General features: G+C 41.5%; 1 protein-coding gene across 2 annotated transcripts in view; it reads left to right on the top strand.

Annotated features, from left to right (window-relative positions):
- The window catches only part of MAD1L1 (mitotic arrest deficient 1 like 1), a 356,012-nt gene that overhangs the window by 40,635 nt on the left and 289,005 nt on the right, over nt 1-26,372 (top strand). The window contains exon 1 of one of the 2 annotated variants that reach the window (XM_071570869.1): nt 22,110-22,207. The exons of the other annotated variant lie outside the window; for it this stretch is intronic. Coding sequence (XP_071426970.1) covers nt 22,197-22,207 — 11 coding nt within the window. The 5' untranslated portion in view covers nt 22,110-22,196. Of the gene's footprint in view, nt 1-22,109; nt 22,208-26,372 lie in introns of those variants that run through there. 2 annotated transcript variants of the gene reach the window in all.

The following is a 26,372-nucleotide window of genomic DNA, read 5'->3' as shown; positions in this document are numbered from 1 at the left end:
TGCCATGGCAACGTTGTTGGCATCGTTTCATGCTTTTCATGTTTCATATCATTTTGGTATGAGAAATAGAAATCTGCTTGAGTCAATAGACACCTTTGGAGAGAAAAACCTGTAGGAAACCAGGCAATTTTGGTTTTGAAGCTCATGGGACTACTGTTTAAAAGGAAATATGTAGAGAAACCTAAAGAACAGCCTAGAGGGGACAGATGTGGTGGTAACTGTACCATCTTCTCAGCCTGCAGCTCTGTAGAAACTGCATAGTGCAAAACCAGTACAAATATTAATACTTGTTGTCTTACCTTTTATTTGACTGTACTTCTGGGAGAACATTCAAGGATAATCTGTGAAGTGCTGCTCTTCAGTGCTCTGATCACTTCCAATGATTAAAAAAATTGCAGAAGCTCTTTAACTCTGTTCTTAATAGTTCTTGTTCCAGGGTTGTGATTGACCCTCGCTGTTGTTGCCAACATCCCTGATGTCTGTGCATCTCTTTATTACCAGAATGAACAATACCTTTTATTTGTTAGTGCTCACCTGGAGATGCTGATTCGGCATTCCCTTGGGAGCAGTGTGCATTATTGACCAGAAAAATGGGTAAAAATAAACAGTTAATTTGCTAGGAAGCACAGACTGTTCCTGGCAGTGTGTCGTACAGCAGACTCTGTTTCATCACGGAGCTGCACTGTAAAAATTAAGGAAGGAGAAGTCAGCCTTGCATCTCCTCAGTGCATGACTCACATCTGTGCTATAAATCTTTCATTCTGTGAGATTAAAATTCCTAAAAATTCTAGATGAAATAGATGTATCTTATACCAGTCTGGAGTTCTCAGAAACTAGAATGAATATTTAGAATTATTGAAGTAATTAGAAGTCAAAACTTATCTATATTCATTATTCTTACTCTTTCCTTCTTAGCAGAGGGATGCTATGATCAAATTAATGATTTACAGGAGGCTGATGGGCAAAGGAAGAGTGCCCCCCATCCATGTTATATTTGTGACAGGAATACAAAGGGAGGAATTGTAATCTCAGCTGTGCAGTAGGCAGCAGTACAAAAATACTCTACTTTGAAACCAGTAGTATTATGTAAAACCATATATTCATCCTGCTACCAAGCTTTGTATAGAGCTCTGGGAATTGTAGTGCTTTAAGATTTCCTGTTCTTAGGGATTTGTCTTTTATTGCCTCTGCAATGTGGCAACGTGCCTTGAAAAACGAGGTATGAGTTGGAAGGAGGAGGGACCATCAGTTTGGGAATTTCTTTAGACTCAGTCTTGAAGTCACCAGGATGGTTCCATGATGAGGGAGATAAATGTAGCCCAAGAAGCCTGGACTTGGTTTCTGGAGCAGCTTTGTGTTTACTGGGGTTGTGCTGAGTCACTTCAAACAGTGCCTCGAGTTTCTCATGTTCTCACATGAGATCCAGAAGACCACAGGAATGAAAACAAACATCTCTGCTCATGTATCCTGCCTAGTGTGCACCTCACTATTTTTAAGGCAAATAACACATTCATTCCTAAATATCCATATCTGTTTAAAATTTTTGGTTCCCTTCTCCCCAAAAAGCATGTGGTACACATCTGTTTCTGCTCATATAGTATCTTTAGATGATACTACAGGGCCATGGCTCCTGAAAATCAAACTACAGGGCCATGGCTCCTGAAAATCATCCTACAGGGCCATGGCTCCTGAAAATCATCCTACAGGGCCATGGCTCCTGAAAATCAAACTACAGGGCCATGGCTCCTGAAAATCAAACTACAGGGCCATGGCTCCTGAAAATCAAACTACAGGGCCATGGCTCCTGAAAATCAAACTACAGGGCCATGGCTCCTGAAAATCATCCTACAGGGCCATGGCTCCTGAAAATCATCCCACAGGGCCATGGCTCCTGAAAATCATCCCACAGGGCCATGGCTCCTGAAAATCATCCTACAGGACCATGGCTCCTGAAAATCAAACTACAGGGCCATGGCTCCTGAGCTGTCAAAGTGTTTCCTGAGAAGTTGTCAACAATCAAACAAGGGTGTGTGTAACAGTTTTTCTCTTAATTTGTAATGCTGGAACTCCAGTACAGCTTTCCTGAGCAGCCATGAGAAGCCAGAGGAAGATTGGTGGCAGAATGCAGAATGAATTTTCTGTGTTTTTATACTCATTTACCTGAACACCTACTAGTTGCTGAAATATTTTAGGGTACTATTTGTATTGTTTATTTGAAGCATATTGAGGGGGACAGGCAGAATACACTGAGACATTTTACCGAGCTGAATGTGAATTCTCTTGGATTTTATAATTGCTGTGAAGTGGTGTCATTGCAAATACTGCACAGAATATGGTTATGTCTGAAAAACAGATTGTCTGGCCTGGGATGTCTCAATCAGTTGATTGTATCTGCACGTACACTTTGTTCAGCTCCATAACTAATCGCCTCTTGAACAATTTCTCATCTGGATCACATCATCTCTACTGCCTGCCACTTTCAGCCTGCTGTTATTGGTATTTTCATTATGTGTTTTCTTTTTAATATTCTTCATGGCTTCTTGTGTGCACATGTGAATGCACAGAGTGAAATACTCTGTGTATATCAACAGTGATGGGGGGAGGACATTTTTAGTTAGTTATAAATATTCCCCTACTGTCAAAGTTTTATCACCTATACAAAAGACATACAGCTTGGAAAGTTTAATAAAGAAGTAAGCTGCTTGTCTTTTAGCTGTGTAAGGCAAAAAAACCCTTGTCATACATTGCAGTCAACCCCTCTCCCAAAAAGCAGCTTTCTCTTGCTGCTCTGAAAGTTAAATGACTAATGTGCATAATTTATTTGAGCATCTGTGCTAAAAACTTGCATACCAAGTTTTAGTTCAATGTGATCAACAATGGCGAAAATTAGGATTTATCATGGAAATGCTGACGGATGTGAACATGTGTAGGCTAAACCGGTGCCTGACAAACCTTCTTATTGTGCAATGCTAATGGTGAAACACATTTTTTTTTCCCCTGCTGTAATTACATTTCCCCCCCGGCTGCTTAATTTTCTCCTTTTCAAATTCCATCGTTTTAGCTGCACTTCATATTTGGATTCTTGCTTTTTCTGGAGTCTGCATAAAACCCCCTAAGTTGGGTTGTGATATTTCTAAGCATGAGATACCCTGAGCTGCCTGGGTGAGGGAGAGGAGCATCGGCATCCCGAGGCAGGGCTGGTGCTGTGCAGTAACGAGCTCAGAACGGGAGATGGTGCCGGCAGCCTTGGCAGCTGCTCTGCCTTCCCTCCCCTCCTCCTCCTCCTTCCCTGCCTTGCACAGCCAGGGTGCTGTCACCAGGATTATAAATTCTGGAGCCAATTAGCTAAAAAATGTTACAAGTGAGAGGAAAAGAAAGAAGAAGCTGTAGAACATCTTGATGTGAATATGCCTCTCTCAGAAACTCTTTCTGTGCAGAGCTGAGATCACAGAATCACAGACTGGTTTAGGTTGAAAGGGACCTTAAAGACCATCTAGTTCCACCCCTGTGCCATGGGCAGGGATGCCACTCGCCAGACCAGGTTGCTCAGGGTCCCATCCTACCTGGTCTTGGACACTTCCAGGGATGGGATATCCACAACCTCTCTGCACAGCTGTGCTGGTGCCTCTCCACTGTCTGAGTAAAGAATTTCTTCCTATATCTGGTCTAAGCCTGCGCTCTGTCAGTTTAACACCCTTTCTTAAATTCAGACTGATTTCTTTGTTCTTGCATGAGCATCACAGAAGGGAAATATATAGTCAGTTCCTCTCTGTGTCTCTTTGAAACAGTATTTGGTGTGGGTCTGGGTAGAAGTGGCTCAGCCATGCCCTGTTGATTAGAAGAAATTCTGTTAATTCTCAGTCCAGTCATTCTGTTGCAGGAATGTGTCTGTCCTGAGGAAGGAGAGGGGGTAGAGTTGGAGATGGATTCAGGAGGGCTGGTTGGCAGCTGGTCCAGTTATTTTGTTGCTGGTGACTCATTTTTTTATCTTTAGCCATACAAGGAAAACTGTTGTAAAATGTGACATTCAGAGGGCCCGATGGGGCTGGATGTGTGGTCAGAAGGAAGGCTTTGGGCATGTTGTTCTGTTAAGAGTTTAGAACAGTGTTCCAGCAAAATGTAATTTCCCTGTCATATTTTATTTATGGACTGTTTTTACATATTTTCAATATTTAAAACAATGTTCATATTCATAACTTTTAAAATATGTTCTCACTGTTAAGAGATGGAAATCAGTAAAAAAAAAAACAACACAAAAATATCCCATCAAAACCCCCACAACAAACCCCCCAAGGTTTCCTTTTATTCAAGCAACAACAATCAAATTCTTAGGAGTGGAAAAGCTACTGAAGAGGCTCTGTTTCTCAGCCAGAGAAAGCTTTTGAAATATTTATGGAAATAAACCAGAATGTGTCCCTTTCTGACTGTACAAATAAGGGATTATCAGATCTAGCCTGTGGCAGTTTCAGCACATAGAGTCCAAAGCATCTACAACTAATAAAAAAGAGCGTATGCTTTAAGAAAAGCTGTGAGGTTTCTTTTTATGGGACTCTACTGACAAAGCAGCACATACCCATGGCTTATCCTAATGAAAAAGTCCCTCTTCTTGCACCTTGCATTCTTTAAAATTGTTTTCAAGACAATACATTAGTTGACCTTTGAAAAGTAAATGTATTATTTGTGTTGATGCATCTTTATCTCCTTCAAGAACAAGACTGAAGTCACTTTGTAGCCCTTTCTCTTGTAGCTGGGAGTGTGGGGCAGGACTGCTCCATCTGCTCTTGTTGAATCCTGTGCTACCAGGGATGGAATTGCAGCACAGGTTGTCTGGCTGTGTCACACTCACAATTTATTGAGTGGACTTGCTCATCTGGTTCTTATGCCTTGCTCTGCATTCTGCAAATGGTGTTCTGGTGTAAGAATTGGAGGTTGTTGAAGTCAGAGTGCATTTTGATGTTTCACAGAAGAATCAGCAGAGCCAGGTTTGTAAGGAGAAGTAATACCTTTTATTAGACCCACTGATAGGATTAGCAGACAGACATGCATGTGGGCACACGGCCAAAGCTGGGATCTGATAGAGAAGCAAAAGCCTTTAAGCTAAATGCAGGTTGAAAACAATTGCTCTGAGTTTAACTAGATTAATCAATTGGACAATTTGAGAAAGAAGGGAATTGGGACAGGGGCAGGTGGCTGACAGAAGAGATGAGAGGGCTGTTCACATCTGTCAGAAGGAGACTCCATCTAATTCATTCTGATACATGAGCAGGGTTTGGATACTTGGATAAGGCAATCAGCAGTGTGAACTTTTCCAATATAGAAGGAACTTGCAAGCAGATAGGCAGTGTGTGTGTCATGTATTTGTTGGAGCCACATGCCAGTAAATCCTGTGCTTCACTGACTCAGCACTGGGGTGTCAGCGTTGCAGTTATAAGTGACTAGAACTTCAATTTGTTATTAACCAAAAATATTATTTTCTAGACTGTCAATAAAATAATTTTGCTACATTGTTTGACTTATCTCCTCTGGGCACTCAGGCACAGCAGCAAGTCTGAACTGCCAATACAGTGACTGCTGAAAGAGTTTTGTTTGTCCAAACACTTTCCAGGATCGAGCATGTTCCCTGAGCTGGGGTATTCCTGCCTCTTGCACTGCAGGTGCTGTGGGCTGTGCTGGTGCTGTGAAAGGCCAGCCATAGATACTGAGTGGGATGTTGGTGCTTATGGCAAAATCTGCTGTTAGTTTTGAATAACTGTTTGGACTTAACAGCAGTATAATGTGGCTTGTTTATTTTTTAACTGTGTTCTGTTTACTAAAAGTGCACCTGCTGCTGTGTTACCTCCTGTCATGATGTGTAGTGCAGTGCACAGCCATGGGGTGAGTCTCTAACTTGCCTGTTTAACATCATGTCTTTTAACAGTGTATTTGTCAGAGTTTTTTTCTTTTCTGATTGCATCCGAAAGGGAGAAAAAATGCTGATAATAACTGTGACTATAAAAAATCCCAAGAAACAGTAAGATAACCTGGGGCAGAGTGCTGCCTAAAAATACTTGATGTTTTTAAGCTAATTACATTTTATATTGCCAGTGACCTTTTGGAAACCTTTCATTTGCATGGATTGCACATCCCTCCAAGGAAATGCCTTTATGCAAAGAGAAGATGCATTCCAGTTGTCTCCATAAACCAGAGTGCAGGTCTGCTGTCAGTAGAATGTGCTCTTTTTCAGAAGAACTTCATAACATGGTTATTCTGAAGTGCAGGGAGAGTTTTGCCTTGTGGAGAGGATGAGCCCCAGCCTGTGTCATCTTACCAGGCTGCTGCTTGAAGGTGAGGGTTCTGAGTGTAAACAGCAATGGTGGACATTCTTGAACTTACAGAGGAAATATTCATTAATACTTAAAGTCAGAGGAGACTTGAAATTCATTCTAACTCCTCTGGAAAATTTGTTGCTCAGAGACAAACTTAGAATGATGAACTATGGGCCTTGTTTCAAATGCACCTGCCAAGTATAAGGCAGAAATTCCTCAGTTTTTGCAAGCTTTTAATTTTGATTTTTAATTAAAGTAGTTGCTTCACCTCTTCCCTGAATTAATGCTGAAGGTCTTGAACTGAATACAGAAGAGTGAGACTGGATGAAGTTTTAGTAGTTTCTCATTTCCTGTCCTCTGGAGATGGTTGTCTAACTCTTGAATGAGAACTGAACAAGAGAGGGAAGAGTTGTTGCAGCTCCCATGGATAATGTAGCTGTCATTGAGGCTGACAGAAGTTGCAGTGTCTTTCTGCTTGCAAACCTGGCAGTCCTGGTCAGACAACCTCAGACATCACTGGCTTTGATGGTTTAAAAATAAAGTGAGTGGCATCTTTTGTTAACGTGCACAGACTTCGAAGAAGTTCCTCGTGTTCTTAAAGAACTGAATGAAGCCAAGGAGCCAGTGTTTGTGCTGCCATGTTTGGTCAGTCAGGCCAGTTTTTAATTGAAATCTTTCCCACAGCATTTTTAAAGAATAACTTCCTTTTCTAGTTACCTTCCTTAAAAAAAGTAACCCACCATCATTGTCTCTGCTGCAAAATGTTGAGCCATGTTCTTGGAAGAGAGAAAAATTGGATATGTCATAAAATCCATGGCACTTTGCTGGTAGTTACTGATACAGAACCATTTACATATTCCCAAACTGGGTTTTATGCCACTGTGTACTCACCACTGTGTCAGGAGAGGCTTGTGTGGAGGTCAGGGGTTGTGCAGGAAATTTGGGACCAGCAGAAGTTCTCCAGCAGAGATGAACCAGGACTTGTTTGAGAAGGAAGCTGCTGGTGTAAGCCATGTATGTCTCCTGTGTATTTACACCTGGCCTAGACTGGAACCTCTCTGAAGTACAGTAAGTGTTACCTGTGTTCTTCCTAAGTGGTACAGGGATATGTGTTTCTGCTTATGGTCTATCATGTGGTGCTTCTTTAATGCATTAATGCTGCTTCAGGTTAACAGGATGAGGGAGAGGCTGGATGGAAATTGAGAGACCTGTGTAAGGCAAGACTGCAGAAATATTCAAAACTCAGTGAACCTTTGGAAACAGTTTTGTTCTCAGCTCTGGTTTTGACCCAGGCCTTGTGTGTGATGTTAAGCAAGTCAGAGATCTGCTCTCTGGCTGGTGGGAGTTAACAAACCTTATGACAGTGTTTATCAAAGCATGTCTTTGTCACTGCTCCTTCAGGGCTTTCCCAAAGAGCAATTCATGTCACTTGCAAATCCTGTCACTTTTTCTTATGCTCCAAACATGTTGTTTTGAATTCTGCTCAATATAAACATGTGATAAAGCAGATAGATTTTGGTTTGCTTCAATCAGCTTTGTATCCCATTCATCAAATAGCATCCTATGAGGAAAACAGTGGTAACCCTCCTAAGGACAGGAAGAAGCTGGCAGTGTTTTGGGGTTCTGGAACAGCCCACTCTGCAAAGAGACCCTGCCTTAGTCTCCTGCACAGTTCATGCTTGTACTGTTGGAATGGCAGAGAGAGAGGAATGGCTGAGAACAGCTTTGTTTTGGCACTACACAGGGATTTGTTATGACAGTCTTAAGTTTTGTTTCAGTGTGGATTTGCTGGTTTGCCTTGTGTATTGTAAAGGTGTGTATGAAGTGAAGGAGAGGGGAGGTGAGGCAGGAAGAAATAGAGAGCAACCCATGAAGGTGGTGAAGGGTGTAGAGAAGAAGCCATGTGGAGAGAGGCTGAGGTCGCTTGGTCTGTTCAGCCTGGAGAAGAGGAGGCTGAGGGGAGACCTCATCAGGGTCTGCAGCTTCCTCCTGAGGGGCAGCTCCAGTCCCTGCTCTCTGTGACCCAAGGGAATGCCTGGAGCTGTGTCAGGGAAGGTTTAGGTGGATATTAGGAAAATGTTCTTCACCCAAAAGGTGGCTGGACACTGAACAGACTCCCCAGGGCAGTGGTCATGGCCCCAAGCCTGACAGAGCTCCAGGAGCATTTGGACAAGGCTGTCAGGGACAGGATGGGATTATTGGGTGGGTCCTATGCAGGGCTGGGAGTTGAATTGGACTATTCTTGTGGGTCCCTTCCAATTCAGAATATTCTATGATCTAAAAATCCTGTGTTCAAACTCCATCTTCTGCAGAAAAGGGGTGGAGTATGAAATGAAGAGAAAAAGTATGCCATCACTGCCAAAGCAGCTGCAGCTGAGCAAAATCATGTATGAGAGTAAATCATCAATATTTCAGATCACCACTTTTATAAACAAATTTTAGAAAGCGAGAATGAAAACCTGAGGAAACAATGCAGAAGAGTGAGTCTGTGTGTGCTAATGTCCCTTGAGTCCCTAGCAGGCAGCAGAAAAGGTTGTTTGAATTTTAATTTGATTTAAATTCTTTTTGATTTTGTAGTTCATGCCAATTCTGTGTATATTGTCCCTGGAAAGTGAGCAGAGGATGTTTGAGACTCCCTTACTTTTATGCTTGGCTAATTTTACAGTCCTTCCATATTTTGTAGCTGTAAATGTTACAGGCTTTATTACATTTAAACTGGTTTTAATATAGTAGGTCATAAAAATTAGGAAACAAGCAGCAGTGTCCACTGCAGTGATGTTTTTAGTGCAGGGAGGATGTTTGCAAGTCACTGAAAGGCTTAAACTGCAACTCCAGGATCATCTGCTTAGTGAAGTCAGTGCAGAAATAGGAAAAAAAAATCCCAACCTGTCACAGCTGAGAATGAATTTCATTGTTAAAAAATTCCTCCTTTTCCTTTCATCTGAGGAGCTGGTTTACACTTTGAGGCATCAATTGAAATGTGAGGAGAGGAGGATGCTCTGTTTCTTTCCTTTTCATAAAAAGGATCAACAAGTTCTGTACCCTGTATAGCTGAGTGAGTATCTATCTATCTATCTATCTATCTATCTATCTATCTATCTATCTATCTATCTATCTATCTATCTATCTAATACAGTGTAGCTGTCTTCTCATTTCTAACCAAGACCTCTTTATAACAGAGCTACAAGAGCCCTCTGCATATCCTGGTGTTGTCCCTGCAAGCTCTAAGCCATCAGTAAGGATTTTTTTGCTTTGCAAATTGACTCAAGTGGTGAAAACCATTGGAATCTTATTCATATCTTCCCCACTGGCTTCTTAACCAAGGAACCTTTGCTAAAGGAGGAGTAAGAAAGCAGCCCCTGAGGTGCAAGGATTCTCTGACCAGCCTAGGGCTTGGCTACAAATGTGGTGCTGAGGAGCAGCTCTAGTTTATCTGTTAATTGCAATTATTTCATCTGCAACTCATAAATCTTCAAAAATATGATTTCATACATCTGCTTCCAGAAGGTTAATTACTCCTGCTGAATTTAAAAGCTAAAATAGCGTGGGAAGAGAGGCAGTTACTGGAGGATGGTTCCATGGATGTGTTTGACATTTCATAACTGTTGAGTATTCAGCTTTGAAACTTCCTTCAGAGAAGTGGCAGTGCTGGTGCCTGTGATCTCCACATGGGTCATGGCTTCATTTAATACCTTTTGACATTAAAACTCTTTGAGAACTGATGCCTGTGGTTTTGTCTGTTCTGATTTCATCATGGCTTAACAGTTAGTAAATGGTCCTGTAAAATGTTTATGGTGATTTGAGTGGCAACTTCAGTTCCCACATCACAAAATTGTATCTTTTAGCAGCTGCTTTACACCAACCTTCACATTCAGCACAAGCTGGAAGCCACAGAGTCTGAGAACACTTGCTTGGATCCTGTACCATATTACAACAGGGACCATTTGTTTTGCTGCTGCCATTTAAAAAAAAAACCACTAAGCAAAACCAAGTAGAAAGCCCCTTAATCCATCAGAATTGTTAAACCAGTGCCTGTTTGTCTAAAATGTCACAAATGGAGAATGAGCTAAAACACAGTGTCTACCTGAGGCACAGTTGGCATGTTGGAGTCCTCTGTCCACGAGCCTGAAACCTCAGTGTAAACTTTATTGGCTTTACAGGCTGGCAGTAATGGCCATGATAAATCAGTCTGCTTTTTGTCTGTGCAAATGATTTAATGGCCATAGAGCTTGGACACAGAACTACATTAATTAAATTTATTTTAATAATTCCTTTATTGCATCCATTTAATCATTCTGGGAGCCAGTGCAGATTTATTTTGGAGTAGCAAGTCAGGTATCCCATCACTCATTCAGCTTTGCATCTAAACAAATATCTGAATAATTAACCTTTGTCTTTTTTGAAACCTGCATTATTTCCCCACTGCTTCTTGATTTCTACAGCAGGAACAAAAGGGAAATTAAAAAGAAAATTAGGAAGCCTTGATTGCTTGTGTTCCTCTGTAAATTTTGCATCATGTTGCATTTGATTTCTTCTATCAAACTTTACTTGTTGTTTTGAAGACAGTGGGAAGGAAAAGACACCAAATTTGCTGCTCTTTAAAACCTCAGATGTTTCTGTTTTAAAAGCTTGCAACTTTTTTTTTCTTTAAAAATCATAGGATGGTTCAGGTTGGAAGGGACTACAGTGGGTCATCTGGTCCAATGTCTCTGCTCAGGCTGGGCCATCCCAGAGCACGTGGCACAGGATTGTGTTCAGACAGTTGTGGAATATTTCCAGTGACAGAGACTACAACCTCTTTGGACAGTCTGTTCCAGTGTGTGATCACCTGCATGGTAAAGAAATTCTGCCTCACGTTCAGGTGGAACTTCCAGGGCATCAGTTCCTGGCAGTTCCTCTTGTCCCATTGCTGGGCATGCCCAAGCAGAGCCTGGTCCATCCCCTGCCCCCTCCCTGCAGCCAATCACAGACATGGGTGAGATCCCTTCTCAGTGTCTCCTCTGGAGCCTGAGCAAGCCCAGCTCCCTCAGCCTTTCCTTGTAAGACAGATGCTCCAGTCCCTTCATCACCTTTGCAGCTCCTGCTGGACCCACTCCATGTCTTTGCTGTTCTGAGGGGCCCAGAACTGGACACCAAAATCTGTCCTTATTACAAGGGAGCCTTGCATCTCTCCAGGACTGACATTGTGCCCAACAACAGAGCTGCTGTGGCAGCTCAGCAGTGCAGAAACAATCAACCCCCCAGCATTTAAAGTCAACAAATTTTCTTTGTATTTGCTTTCATTTTGCAGATGCTGCTGTTTTATTAAGGTTCTTCTGTGTAATATGAAGGTTGGTAACTTACTATGAATATTTGTTCTGAAATTATGAAAATGGATGTATAGGAAGTGAGGGTTTAGAGAAACTATCAAGTATTGTAAGACTTGTGATAACAATAACCGACTTTTACTTGCACTGTACAGCATTTTTTCCTTTAAGTAAATATGATATGGTTTCTTAGGGAAAAAATATAGCTTCCTGATAGTATCTGGAGCTTTCTTACATGTACAGATGTTGTTATGGTTTCTAATCTTGTATCTGAGATACTTCTGTAACAGAGGATGGTGGGATAGCTCACGGGGCTATATGGGCCTATGTCTACATAGTTCTGTAACTTAGAACAAATCCTGTTTTTGGAGAGTTTGTCCTTGCACATATGGGGACAAAGGAAAGCCAAAACTTTCCTTTCTGATGCTGGATGAGTTTTGAATTTTCAGCAGTGCCCTGTCCAGCCAGCAATGAGCTCTGGTGCATTCCCACCTTGCACAGCTGTGCATGAGCAGAGAGCTGGTGTGAATTGGAGAGGAGGCACCAGGCTCTTCATCTGGGAATCAACCCAGCATTCAGAATCTTCCCTTTTGCTCTTCCTGGCACCACCAGCATTGTCTGCTGTGAGGGAGAAATGAGGCTTGAGTTAAGCTCAGGGATGTATAAAAGGTACTAAAATAATGTCTTTTGCAGTGAGTATTTTGGCAAGATGAGTTAATATGTTTTACTGCTCCACAGTGGAAGTCACAGATTTCGCTCAGTCTCTTTCCATCTGTCTTTAAATTGTGTTCACAATTTCATTTGTTCATTCCTTTTTCTCGTCTTTTTGTTATTTCAGCCCTTCATGGGTCCCATGTAACTTAAAGGTCTGCAGTACCTTATCCAGTCTCTTTGAAATAAACTCTCACACAGAAGTTGCCAGCAGGGAGACCATTGGACGTGATGCAGCATTCATTTGCCTGCTGCATTGGGTAATGATTTCCTGGTTCCAGGAGCAAGAGATTAAAATTCTGGTGAGAGGATTTGCCCCCTTCCTCACTCAGCAAGGCCTCTGTTCCAGGGCTCAATCACTTCCTCTGCAGCAGCAGGAGCAGAGGGAATGTGATACTGTGGTCATTCAATCAGAGGGAGAAATGCTTTAATCTCTGCTATTCTGTCTGATAAATGCTTTCTCCTTTGTTCTGAATTCAGATCTCTAGTGTTCCTATTGTTGCAGGGATTGGGGGAGAAAAGAGATCATCCTGTCCAGTTAAGTGTTCAGTGATGATGCCTTCCTTTATTCCCAGAGGTACTTTGTGATTTAGAGAAATGCAATTGCAGGAAAGGCAGAAAAAGCATAAGAAAGAGGTGGAATGATCTGGCAAATCCCACCACCGCCTGTAATTTCCCTAGAACAAGAACAGCATTTCTTGTGAGTGACTTTTATTTGCAAAAACACAGCAGAGATAGAGCAGCTTTTGCTTCAGCATGTGGTCTTTGTTCTGAATTCTTGGGATGCTCCATATTAATTTGACAGGTGAACTCCTGACCTGTGCAGCCACTTCCTTTGTTGTGTGTTCCTCTTCATTGCAGCAGTTGCACAAAAATGTGATGGAAGGGTATTGACTTTGCTGCTTTCTTTTTGCTCCCTTTGCTGTATTGACATGAGTTAATAGGGCAGAAGTGGAAGACAGACTCGGTACAAAGTGGAGAGAGATTTTATGTCAATAGGGTTTGTAAGATAAGAAATACAGCATTAAGGGTGAACACACAGGAGAGTTAATAGCCAACAAACCACTCGAGGTGTCAACGGGAGAAAGACATTGACCAAGAGCTGCAAACTCTTTTTCAATGAAAATATGTTTTCTTGTTTGGTGTGATGTGATATTAGTAATTAGTTTTTCTCAGTGCTGTCAAACAGTGACAGATGGATTGTTGTGCTTTATAATGCTGTTATAACGTTTCATTATGTTGGCTTTTCGAGGTTTTGCTTGGTAGTTGATCACACTATTAGGGGGGAGTGCCTCCATTTTTAATAATGCTGCTCTGTCCATATGCTCCCTTGATGTGGCCATATTTAAAGTGAAAATGAGTGTATTAAGTGAAATTTAAGCTTGAAGGTGATTGGAAATGGAAGGCAGAACAAGTTCTGATGGAGCAATAACAGTTAGTTCACCCAGCCTCAAAAAGCTGTAGATCATTTAAGCTACTTAATAAATGGAGTGTGTATTCTAGAATTTTAAACCAGTTGTTAGTTAGTAAGGAGCCCACTGGAAGGATACTTAAACTGTACATCCAAATGAAGAAAAATCATTTTAAGTCTTCTTGTGTTCACTGGTTCAAAAAAAATCTGCTGATATGTAGCAGTAGCTTGAAAGGCTGAAGAAACACTGTCATTGGTATCAAGCAATGATTTGAAAGTCTTGAAACAAGTGCTGTGCTGCTGTACAGGACATTGTTGGATCCTTAAAATGTCACTGAATTACAGAAAGGAGACTGCCAGGGGCAAGAAGCAGCACTGGATAACAAATTGCAGCAGGTATTTGGAAAGTGGCTAAATACATGTTCACTGGAAGATGAAAGGAGATTCTTAGTATCTCTTATAATTATGAAAGAGATGAGTTTTGCTGCTGGGTAAGTTATTTAGACGGGTTGACAATTGAAAAATGAGTAGTTTAGTTAAATATTGGAAAGCTGGAAATGAATGAGAGTGCTTAGACCAACTTAATTATGCATGGCTGTGTGCTATAGGTGTGGGAGAGGGACATCAAGGGATATTTATTGGGACAGGTTTTCAGTTAGCTTTTTGTTTGGGAGCTCTTTTTTATGGAAAGGATTTTCTGTAATTTTCAGCTGATCAGTGTTTGTGGCATTTTAATGTTCTTTGAAAATGGGCATCTGCATGGATTTCTAAAGGGGCCCTGCCTTGTTTGGCTCATAAAGCTCTTCTGCTTTTGCACCAGACTTGGTGCACCCTTTTCTCCCTTCCCAAAAAAACCCCATAACATACTAGAAGAAGGAAAAAGCAGAATTCACTGCAGGCCACACTATTAAACCCCTGCTACAGATGAATAATGGCATAAGCCAACAAGATGCCCAGAAATAACCTTTCCTTTGGGACCTTTCTAGGAGAAAGGAAGCAAAGGAAATTTCTTTCTCTTCCTGCTTCAAATGTAACTTTTCTTTAGCTTAAAATCTTCATACCGAAACATGCAATAAATACATTCCTGCCTGGTTGTTCTGGAAATGTGGAATCCATTGGTAAAGGACATAGGCAAACATTATGGTGAGGCTGCATCTGACACTGACTTTGAAACGAGCTCCTGGCAAGGTGAGCTAAAGGCTTTGCTGGGTAGTGATAGATTCCTATAGGGAATTCTGCAGGAATTTAAATACTGGCAACCTTATTGTGATAGTAATGTGGTGTGGAATAATGGAGATGGTGCATGAGTTTTGATGTTCATTTTATTTTTATGGCAAAAGAATGATAGTCAATAGACAAATTATTTCCTTCTGTCCATTCCTGGCAAAAGTTTAAATTCTGGTTTTTGCTCTAAATAAAGAGGAAGATTCTCTAGAACTGGCTTTTATTACAGTCACAGCATATTCCAACATGTTATCTGTTGTACATGCAAGTTCCCTACAAGAGCAAGGGGCAGGGTTTGGTGTTTATTTTTTAAAGAATTAGCTCCTTCCAGCTCTTCTGACTCTGATTATCAACCAGTCTGCACCTTGTCACAGAGCATTTGGTAAAGAGAAGAAACCAGAACAAAACTAATATTTGTAATACTCATATATTCACAACAGATTTGAAATGTGACTGTGGAAACTGCAGCCCAAGGTGTCAAACCAGAGAGGGGGGAAGGTTTTCTAAAGACACTTTTGTGCTAAACCAGCAAAGGAAGGAGCAAGGATATGGTTTTCACTCAAGGCAAAGGCAGAGACAGCTGGTTTGCTCTATTTAGTTTGGCAGTGGCAAGGAGAAGGGTATATGTGTGTTCTGTAGCCCACACACATTCATAAGGAACACAGAATTTGGAGAGAAAGTGTGGGAGGGAGGGAAGAGGAAACGTGGGTGATGTGGGGCTGAGGAGGGTGAGGTGGGAGGACGTTTGATTTATTACTGTATGGGAAGAATTAGGAGATGTACAACCACAACCCAAAGGAAACTGGGCTTTACTAGTTAGGTGGTTTTGTGGATCACAGAAGTATCTGATGTCATGTGTGTGCATAAGGTAATTTAGCATGGTCAGAGAGGGCTGCCTGTGAGGGGACTTGCTCAATAACAGCTGTTTAAAAAGACTTGTATTTTTCTCCTGACATGCTTTTTGTGACTGAGCAGGTTAAGACCATAATTGATTTTCTTAAACCCTCTTTTTCCTGATGACTAGGGAGCTAAAGAGAGACATTGCAGTATGGAGAATTTCATTTTGTGTCTTCCAAAGTTGAATCCATTGATTTTTCTGAGGATTAACAGGCTTGGTGGTGTGCTAATTATAAAGAACTTTGTGGCAGAAAATTGCAAAAGGCTGTTGTAGTGGGTGGACTCAAATGTACTCTGTATTTTTGAACTAAATTCCATTGGCTTTAACTCATCTCTTAAATGTTGAATTCCTTTCTCTTTGGCTCTCAGTGGCCATTTCAGCTGTGGACCAAAACGTCTGCACTAATTCCTTCACCACATCAAGGCTGTGGTTGCAGTAGGAAAGTCGGGCATTTGCTTTCTGTTCCAAGCATTAGAAATGTCAAGCAGGGACTGATGCATGGACAGAACTGAAAGGGGAAAAGTTCAGGCTCTGAAGAAAGTAAGGTTTGATCCTTCAGAGAGGCCCCTGATTGGGACTGAATGGGTCTGATTTCAGTTGAATAATTAAAATCTTGCACTGTCTCTTGCCTTTTTGTGATTTCTGGTAAATATTCTCTCTTCTGTGGCATCCTTCCTTCCTCCCCTTTTGCATCCCTTGTGATTGTCTTGCTTCTCTACGGCAGTTCAAGAGTTCCTGGTTTCCTCTGCTGGTCTGGGTGCTGCCTCTGCCATTGGGATGCACCTGCTCATGTGGCAGAATGGGAGGTTAAAATGACAAGAAATTAGAGCTGAGCTAAGTGCCAGCAACCAAAAATAATCTCTATATTAACTCTTGACTTTTAAAAAAATCAGTCCCCTTAAAAATAAGAGCCTGATACTGCCAAGCCTTCCCATAACATATGTGGCTTTGTTAGATGTCAAATACAGTTTTGTTGTTTAAAAAAGAAAAAGGCTACAGAACTCTTGCAGTGACTCCTAATTGTGTGCTCACCTGTTAGAGACTGAAATGTGACATTTGAAATGAACTTTTACTATTTTGTAGAGGAGGAGAAAACTCTAATATAGGAAGCCATAAAGCTGCTGTTCTGTTTATTCTGATTGTTCTGTTGGAAATCTTCTGGAGGAGGATACATAAAATTATGTCTATTAGTCACTTCTCCCCAGAATAGTAATTTATGAAATATAATAAACAGTAAAATTAGATCAATCCCCAAAACAATAAGTTGTGTTTCTCGAAGTGGTGCCCAGGGCAAACACAGAATCCTTGGGCACCAGTAAGTAAAATGTGGTCTGTGCAGACCTGTCCCTTATTTACTAGAAGATGCCCAGATCCATGAATGCAGACCTTCCTCACTTGGATCTAACCAGAGAGATTTTCTAATTAAATTGAGTTTTTCTTGGAAAACAGACTTGGGCAACATTTTCTGTGTGAAAATGTTACACTATTGAGTCACTGCTGTGGGCGTGCTGTAAGACAGACATTCAAGCAGAGCTCTCACTAGTGAGTTGGATTTTATTTACCCTCATCTAATTCACATCTAATTTGTTTCAGAAAAGTAGGAGTGGAATGAGTGTGTGTTTTGCTCAAGCTGTTTGACCACCAAAGGACTCGAGTACTTGACTGTTCCTCCTCAAAGCTGCTGGTGCCTCAATATTGTGGTTTATTTTGTGCTGAGACCCATGAAAGACGAGGAAAATGAAACATTTCTGGTTTTCTGCCTGAGAGCTTCCTGAAGTGATGCTGGGTGCATCATATGTCTTGGAAGACTTGAGTCTGCTTTGATCACCTTTCCATTTCACTGGAAAAGTACTTGCTCTCACAGAAATGAGGGGAGGTCCTGTACATCACATGTTGTCTCCCTTCTGTTTTTTTTCCCTTAATATTGTGTTACAGATCTAAAGACATTGAACTTCATCTCTGGGGTAGTTACATTACTGTTTGGCTCCTCATTACCCTGAATCCATCAGAGAAAAAAGGGATCCCATTGTTTCAGCTGCATAACAAACCCACAAAGGGATTATTATCTTAATTAGCTCGGAATGTAATTTCATGCAAGCTGTAACAAGTGGGTATGAAAGCAGGTGGTAGGGGAAAACAGGAAGGAATGATAAGCCTTGCTGAGTGGACTTCAGTAAGTACACCTTGATGGTTTTTAGTTATTTAACTGTTTTGAGGGTTGAAATCCCTTCTCTGGGAAAAGCTCTTTTGTAGATGAGACAGCTGAGATTGAGTTTAAATGGATTAAATAAACTGGGCTTAGGGCTTTGACCAAGCAGTACAGACTAGGTTTTCATTTTGCATCACAAGATCATGCAGTTTTTAAAGTGGTCAGTACATTTTGGCATATTTATTGTGTTGGTATCTGCTTCCCTTGGACTGGGGGTGATGGACAGTAATAGTAGCACTGGCTAAATTCTGCCTCAGTTGTTCTTCTCTGGAGAGTTGTTGCTTTGTGTCCTTTGCTTTGTAAGAGACTTTTTCCAATGCTGGTGTTTGGAGTTCCATTTGTTTGCACCTCTTCTGAGCCTGAGGCTCAACTCCCAAGACTGTTGGATTTCACTAACCCTGTATAGTTAATTCAGGTTATTTTTATTCCTTTTTAATCTCTCTCACAGGATTGAAGATGTCCAGAACTGATTCCTTGCCAAGTGATTCCAAAGGTTGTTTATGATAAAAAGAACAATTTTGTATTTCTCCTTTCTTCTCCCTTCAAAGGTTGTACCTTTCCTTGCCAGATGTGAAGGCCTTGTACAAAATTAAGCCTCTGTTTCTGGTTTTGGGTAAAAATAACAATACAGGAGTTATGTATTTAATGGCTTTGTGTATTCCCCAGATGATTCAGTAGCTCAGCTGCTTCAAAAGCTGGCATTTAGAAGACCAAGTCCAGAGTGGATTGGATCAATGCAGTGCAGAATTGAAGTCAGTGGAGTTGGATATAAATATATTTCTGTCTCCATAACAATTAAACTGCAATTTTTCCTTGAAGATCCAGATTGCAACTCTCTTTAAATACCCAGCATTTAATACAGGCAGGTTAGGTCTCCAGTTCATTCTTTGTCCAGTGTTTGGTGCTAGTTAACTTTATAGTGATGAACTAGTTTCAATGCACATTATTGCTCTGTGTCCCTCTTGCCTTTGGGAAAGGCTTGTTTATATCAGATGTTTCTCTGTTGGTGCATTGCTGGCATTTTGCTGCTCCACACAGACATCAGACTCACCCTCAGCGTTTCTTTGAACGGAGTGGGGCTGTGCAATTGGCTGTTCACTCCTCTGCAGCTGATATCATGCACAGAGGAAAACTTTGGGTGTTAACTGGTGTTGAGTTTCATGGATTTATTTATTCCAGGACTGTAAACAGATTTGCTTCCTGTGTGGGAGTAGAGCCAGGCACTTGCTTGATTTGTTCCTTGCAGTGACACAGGACTGGGGGATCTGTCAGCTCCCCACAGGCAGCTGAACCCAGTCTGGAATATACTTAACTGCTCTTCCACAGGCTCCACCTTGTCCAGGATAACTTCAGAAAGAATGCTCTGAGTCTGCAGCAGTACTTAGGGTTAGGTGTTATGGCAGACTTGCTGCCAGGTTTAACTGTTTCAGAGATGAAGTTGGTACTAGTGCTGTGCCAGGTGTCTGTGTCGTACATTTGTCCATGTGGTATTCCTGCCTTTAGATCCCAGATGGTTCCTTCAGACCAGTCTGTCCAGCCTGAACTGCACCATTTCTCCTGCCCAGACACCTTCTGACCAGGCTGCTGCTTGTTCTCAATCTTTGAGACTGTTTTTTGTGTGTGGTGTGTCTGTGTAGACATATCTACAGATTTCACTGTTTTTATCAAATTGCTTTAACCAAAGGGCCAGATTTGCAGTGTCTGCATTCTCCAGTGTTGGTGGTGATATTTGGGATTATCTCTTTCTTCCTGTCTTTATCAAGATTGAGGTACTTCCTATGGAAACTCATTAGATTTAATTTGTGTAAGAACTCTTTGTCCTTAGACTATGATCTTCATTTTTTCAGACCAAGAATTTTCCTTAGTGGTGACCTGGACAGACTGCAAATAAACATATTTGTGTACACTGTGCACAATCTTGTCACAGGTGTGTAAATAGGTCTAAGGAATGGTAACTTTTCAGCTACTTGACTGACTGCCCTCACCCCCCATTTTACCCTATATTTAAAAATAATGTTTCTGAGTTTAGTGAAGAACTTTAATATGATAAACGATCATAAGGCTGAAGGAATAGGGAATGTTTCCAAAACTAAGAGCATTGTTTTGTGTGTCTGCTTTGCGCCAGAGTGAAATAATTAGCACAGTATCTTGTATGATAAATTTGTAGTGACTCAACACAGTCATCTGATAATTTTTAAATGTTATTAACAGATGACTGTTTAGAGGAATTGCTGTAAGGCCTTGTCTAATGACTTGTTCAGTGCCTTGTGGAGTCAGCCGAGTTGATGCCTTTCCCTTGCTGCCTCACCTCTGGAATGGTGGCATCCTATGGGATGGCCATGGTGATCTTGTTCCTCTGGGGTTGGCACTGTCTTCATGATTGTGGCCTCAGTTCCTGTCATGCCATGTCATAATTTCACTCCTTGATAGTCTTCAAACCCTCCGTGGCAACAAACATCTGCTTCTAAGGTCATGATTTTTTTCAACAATCTTGAAATTGTCAGCTCTAAGTTGCTGTATTTTTTTTCAGCTTTCACCTGATTTCCCATTTTCAAGTCACCTTTACACAAGTGCAGAGTGGACTGTTGTGATTGATCCAGACTGGGCTGCTGCTCCTTTCTCCTACCCCCAGGTCCAGTATGATCCAGGGTATTTTTGTCACATTCTTGTCTGCACCCTTTGTGCTGGTGCCATTTAAAGGAAAGAATAAAATAGTTTGTTACAGAAAATTCCAACTTTTTACCTGCCAAACTCAATCCAGCCTTGAGCACAATGGATAAAATAGTTTGGAAAACAGGAAGATCTGTGCAGTATTTTTTCCCTTCTCTTTGACAGACTCCTGCTGAGGTTGGTAGAAGGACAGTCTAACAATAGTTGGTTCTGTAGGAGGTGAATTTTGTGTTATGCCATCTATATTTTAGCAGAGAACGATAGGATTGTATAGTCATAAGACTAAAATGCATCTTAGAAAGATCCATTAGTTAGAAATGGCCTTTGGATTACACAGCACCTGCCATGGAGGCTCTGCTAGGAGCCAATGAAGAGCTGCAGCTTCTCTCCCATTTATTTTCATGTGGAAACACAGTGATTTGGAAACATCTGATTTCTCTTACCTGAAAAACTGACAATTTCCTCCAGCATCCTGACCCCCTGGATGTGCTGTGATCCCTTCCTGATGCTTCCCCCTTGAGACAGAGTCCTCCGAGACGAGAATTTCTTAGCAGTAAATGAATTTTCTAATGAGCTTTCCTTCCAAAACAGCGAGAAGATGCCAAGTGACATGTTGGGAAGTGCCAAGCAGGAGGGAAATGGCTCTTCTGTGCCTCCTGTCATAAACAGGATGCGGTTTGTTTACAGTCCTCACTTGCTCTCTGCAGTGCCCTGTCAGGGCTGTGCTCGGCTGAGCCTCCCGCAATGGCCCGGAGAAATCCGAGGGGTCGGAGCCAATATCAAATATTGTGGCAGAGGAGGAAGTGGCTCCGGGCGAAGGAGCAAACAAAATTAAGCATTGTATCTTGGATTCTTCAGTGCTTTTCTGGGGTGTTTATCATTCTGACTGCGCAGCTGTGTTGCACTTGACTGCAGAGCAGAGGGAATTTAATAAACTGGGAGGGTAGCTGTTGGGGGAGTAATTTTAAGAGAAGATGCCTTGAAAAGCTTTTGTTGTAATGGGATAGTTTTGGAATAGTGACAATACTTTATTAAGAGGTACATTACAGGAAAACAGTCTTGCAAAAAGAATAAAATAGAGTAGTTGAGTTGGAAGGGACTTGCGACAATCATCCAGTCCAAACTCCAAGAAAAGAACTTTTTTTTTCCTGTCACCACCAAAATTCCAAATAAAATCCTTGGCATTGACTGGAGCTCTTAGCATGATCCTGAGGGGGTTCTGCTGACCATCTCACAGCTCTGGTGCAGTTGCTGCCCAGGTGCAGCAGAGGTTTAGGGTTACAAAGCATTGTCAGAGCTGTCTGAAGAAAAGCCTTTGGCTCTTCCTGGTGGTACTTTGGCCATTAAGGACTGCTGAGCTCGTGCCATGAAATGCTTCATCTACAGGAACATGGTGATGATGGTCTGCTGTGGTTGTGAGTGGAACTCCCCCTTGGAGTGACAGTGAATCGATGGAGGTTCCATGGCTGTTGGGTATGGCATCTGCTTCTCCTGGAGCAAAGGCACTGGGAGCAGTCTAATTAGGCCAAGTTTTATTCTCTTAGGCTTTACTGCCAATAAAAGTTCCTCGCTGGAAAAATGAAATTGAGCTGTAGCCCAGAGTAATGTGATTTGCATTAGAGCAGATTGTGAACATAAGGTAAATTTTTAAGTATCAAAGTAATTTAGAGACCAAAGTTTTAGAGAAATTCTGTGATGCTTAAACAGTTTGTGACTCTCTGTCATAATTTTCTAAAAAAGGCTGTGGTGCTTGGGAGTTGACATTCTCTGTTTTCCTACAGACATGGATCTCTTCCTGTATATGCCCTTATAGAACATGAATAATTCAGTGCTTGTAAATAGACAGGGAGAAGTGTTGAGATGGCAAATCAGGGGTTTGTTGATAATCACATATTTTGGTTGTTATGTAAAAAAACAAATAAAAGAAGTTATAACACTGTTTGCATCACCCTGGGAGCATGTGTGTTCATCTGTTTATCTGCTCCTCTCAAGTATTTTGTTGGACTTTAAAACCAGTTCCTTAATTCTTTGGCACAAATTTCCCAGCTCAAGTTTATCTGAAGGGCCGTGTAGGCTGCCTTGTCTTTTTTGGGGTTGCAAAGACCACTGACATTCCCTGCAAGCAGCTTGGGTGTTCAGGCAGCCAGCCACTGCTTTGGTAGTGCTTTAGTATTCCGAGTTCTCTGTTTGCCACCTGTGAAGCTGACAACTGAAAAGGCTAATTGGGATAAGGTGTAGGGAGGAAGAGAAAATATCAAAACTCAGACAATAAACTGAATTAATTTGGTTGGTGTACGAGTTGTGTTGTGAATCGAGGCTTTGTGTACCGTTTCTCATGTTGAATCAAGAAGCTACTTGCTTTCAGAATAGGAAAAAATCATTCATACAAAGTTTATCTAAACTTCCAGTGGCTGCAGACTTTTATTTTCTGTAAGGGTTTGTGCAGAGATTTAGTGGTGTAGCCTGACTTGCTGTGCTTTGTCTGACCAAGGGAATGAGGAGTGATGTCTGCAAGCTGCCATCCACTGGTGTGCTTTTTGTTTTTAAATCACTGCTTGTTACTGAGGAAAAGAGGGTGAGAGTCACTGCTTATATAATTTGTGGAATTAAAAATCAAATGTCATATACAAACTGAGGCTACAATGCAGGATGGACGAATATTTCAGGAAGCAAAGTCATGACATTGTTAACAGACACTGAGAATGTCTAATATAAACTGAAAGGGTGACTGTAGCAAGTCAGCACTTCCTAATCTCACAGGAATGAATAGGTGTTGTATTTAACCCTTAAATCTGTGAGTCTGAAATACCTGTTTCCCACTTTACCTTGCTATTGTCCTTTCCTCATCTGTAGGAAAAAAAGAGGTTTGGTAAGAGAAGAGTTACTACAAAATAATACCCTACAGAAGTGAAACCATCAGCCCAGCATGGAGCAATCCTTCTTCAAACAAACACCATTTAGCCATAAGAAATAGAGAGTTCATCTCTTTGTACAGAAAATATATGGGTTTGCAATCTGCAGAGGGGAATATGATTCCAGCTGTTTGTATTATGATTATTATTTCTTTTTGATTATAGGCTGTTTGTGACTAAGGAGAACAGCCAAGCTGAGAAATGGGTGTACATTTTGCTGGGAAATCCAGTTTGATACTTTGTCCCAGGCAAAAGGAGAGTAACAGAAATGCTAATGGATAAAGGAGAAAAACCTGAAGGCAATGAGAACTGTTTTCTTAGCAGCATCCAGGAAGGCAGAACTTGATGGTGTGTTCTTGAAATCTCTTTTCCTAGCACACCAAAATTTTCAAAGGCTTCTTGTTATTTAATTTTTAAGATGCTGTGTTTATAACCTGCAAGGTATGAAAGAGCTAACTGATCAGAGGGTGTTGGGAGATTCAGGAATTCTGCTGCCATCACTATATTCTGTAAATAAGTTTCATTGACTTCCTAATGAACCGAATGTGGGAGGTGTCTCTGAGATGAAGTGCTATGTGTGTTCTGGTCCTGTCTGTGGCTTTCCCCAAAGGGCTGTGTTGTACTCAGGGAATGAGCTGCAAGAATTGTTGCAGGTGTGGCATCTTGCTTTTCTGCCTTCTTTCCCAGGAGCTTGTGGTTTCTTCCTGGCAAGTGTTTTGGTTCTGTTGGAGGAAGGTGGAGCAGCCTGTGTAGGAAATGGGCACACTCAGGGAGCCTCCTGCTGCTGGCAGGAGACTCACCCAGCTCAGCTCCATCATGGGAGACATGGGATGGTGGAGGATTTCTCTGGGCAGATTTAGTGTCTCCCAAGGGGCTACTTATTGTGGAGGAAAAGAAGAATTTTTGAGTTGAGAGAGGGGTTTTTGGAACTGCAGGCAGATTCTGAGGCCTGCTGGCGGGTGCTGAATGAGTTCTGTGAGAAAGACCAACAAGTTAGCAAAAACAAAGGAAGATAAGAAGGTTTTGGGTCAGCCTGCCCATGAGAGGAATGTTAAAAGATAAGTTTTCTCACGGCAAAAGTGAACATCTGTCCAGAAAGTGTCATCCACTTAAAAGCTGTAATGAGGTTTATGATCACTGTGATTCAACCTATAAGACAGGGCTATAGGTGGGATTTAAGAATATATATTTTGTAATTAGAAATTAGAGTTTGGCTTTTACCTATTTTTTTCCTTTCTTCCTGGAGTGATTTAATAAACTATCTTTTGTGTGTGATGCCTGTGAACTGTGCCCTCATTAATCTTCCCAGCTGCCACCATCTACTGTGTACTCTCACAACTTACATACAGGTGGGAAATGTAGAGGTATAAATGTCAATGACTCTAGTTGCAATTCCTAGGAAGTCCATGACTTTATTCAGTAGATGCAGCTCTCCTCCTCCCCACAGGTTTCATTGTGACATCATGACTTGTACCTTGAAAAGATTAACCAGTCTCTTCCCTTCAATGAGTTCTGCTCTGAGGTCATGGACATCTTAGCATTGTCAGAGGTGAGGCATCATGACATCACACCCTGTGAGCATCAGAGACCCCTTGGTCCTGGATGGAAAGGGAGTATTCTGGGAGGCCTCACACAGAGCACTGGAAAGGCTTTGGCACTGCTGAGGGCCTGAGTTTTTGAGAAAAATATCCCCCAGCAGTACTGGGGGATAGTCCATCATCTGTCCTAGGCAGAGGGCTTGGCTCACAGTTACTGCAAGTGAGGAACATGTTTAGCATGGACAGTCCAGAGAACACTGAGGTGATCCATGTGAGGGAAGGATGTAGCCCAAAACTGGTTCTCCCCAGACACCTCAACTAGTCACCAAAAGCAGCTTTGGGAAACTAATATTGTAACTCTAATACAGAAGTGATGGTATTCCTTCATGGCACTCCAGCTGTGGAGTTACCTGGAAAATGGCCAGGTTGGAAGTCAGTGGATGGTGTAACAGCTGGGCTGGATGTGTGCAATTTTTCATATTGTGAGAATGTATCTATTGAAGCTTGTCAGATTTTCTGTTCCTACAGCATTTCCAATTTGGGTTTTATTTGTTAATGTTCTGTTAGATTGTGGTTTTGCATGGTTTTACACTGATAGGTTGGGATTTTTCTGTGTGTGTTGTATTTTCACTTTTGAGAAAATAAATACTAGTTTTGTGGAACTGTCTTTGATACATTTTTCATGATGGCTTAATAATAGAACTACCATGAAAGCCTGTTCTCAACAATGTGCTGTGATTTCCATATGAGAGGGGGAGAACCCCAGACATTTTGATGTTTCATTAAATTTTAAAGAAATATTATATTCAATTCTCCCTGGCATTTCTAAAAAAGATTCCTTAAATTTTTTCTGGCATAGTACAGATGGCATTAAAAAAAAAGCTTCATAAATCACGAGCCTGCTGCTCCTCTCAGCAGGAACTGCTCAACACACCAGGAGGCCTGACCGAGCATCCCAAGGGATTATCACATGGATGCAACTCTGTGCATTAAGTCTTGTCACCGGTGCTTTCCATTTTGTGGAATAATCCCCTTCCTTTCTAGAGCTGGGCTTTTGCAGAGCACGTGGAGTGGTTACAGACAGGCAGGTGCTTGGTCATGACTTCCATGGAAATGAAGGACCTTTTGGATTTTAGAGCAGACTCCAAACTTGTAGGGATCATGCCATGTCCTTTTGATTTATTGATG

The sequence above is a fragment of the Pithys albifrons genome, chromosome 16 (genome assembly GCF_047495875.1).
Source record: "Pithys albifrons albifrons isolate INPA30051 chromosome 16, PitAlb_v1, whole genome shotgun sequence".
Classification (NCBI taxonomy): Eukaryota; Metazoa; Chordata; class Aves; order Passeriformes; family Thamnophilidae; genus Pithys; species Pithys albifrons.
The sequence above is the reverse complement of the archived record's forward strand: the minus strand, read 5'-3'. Positions and strand labels throughout refer to the sequence as shown.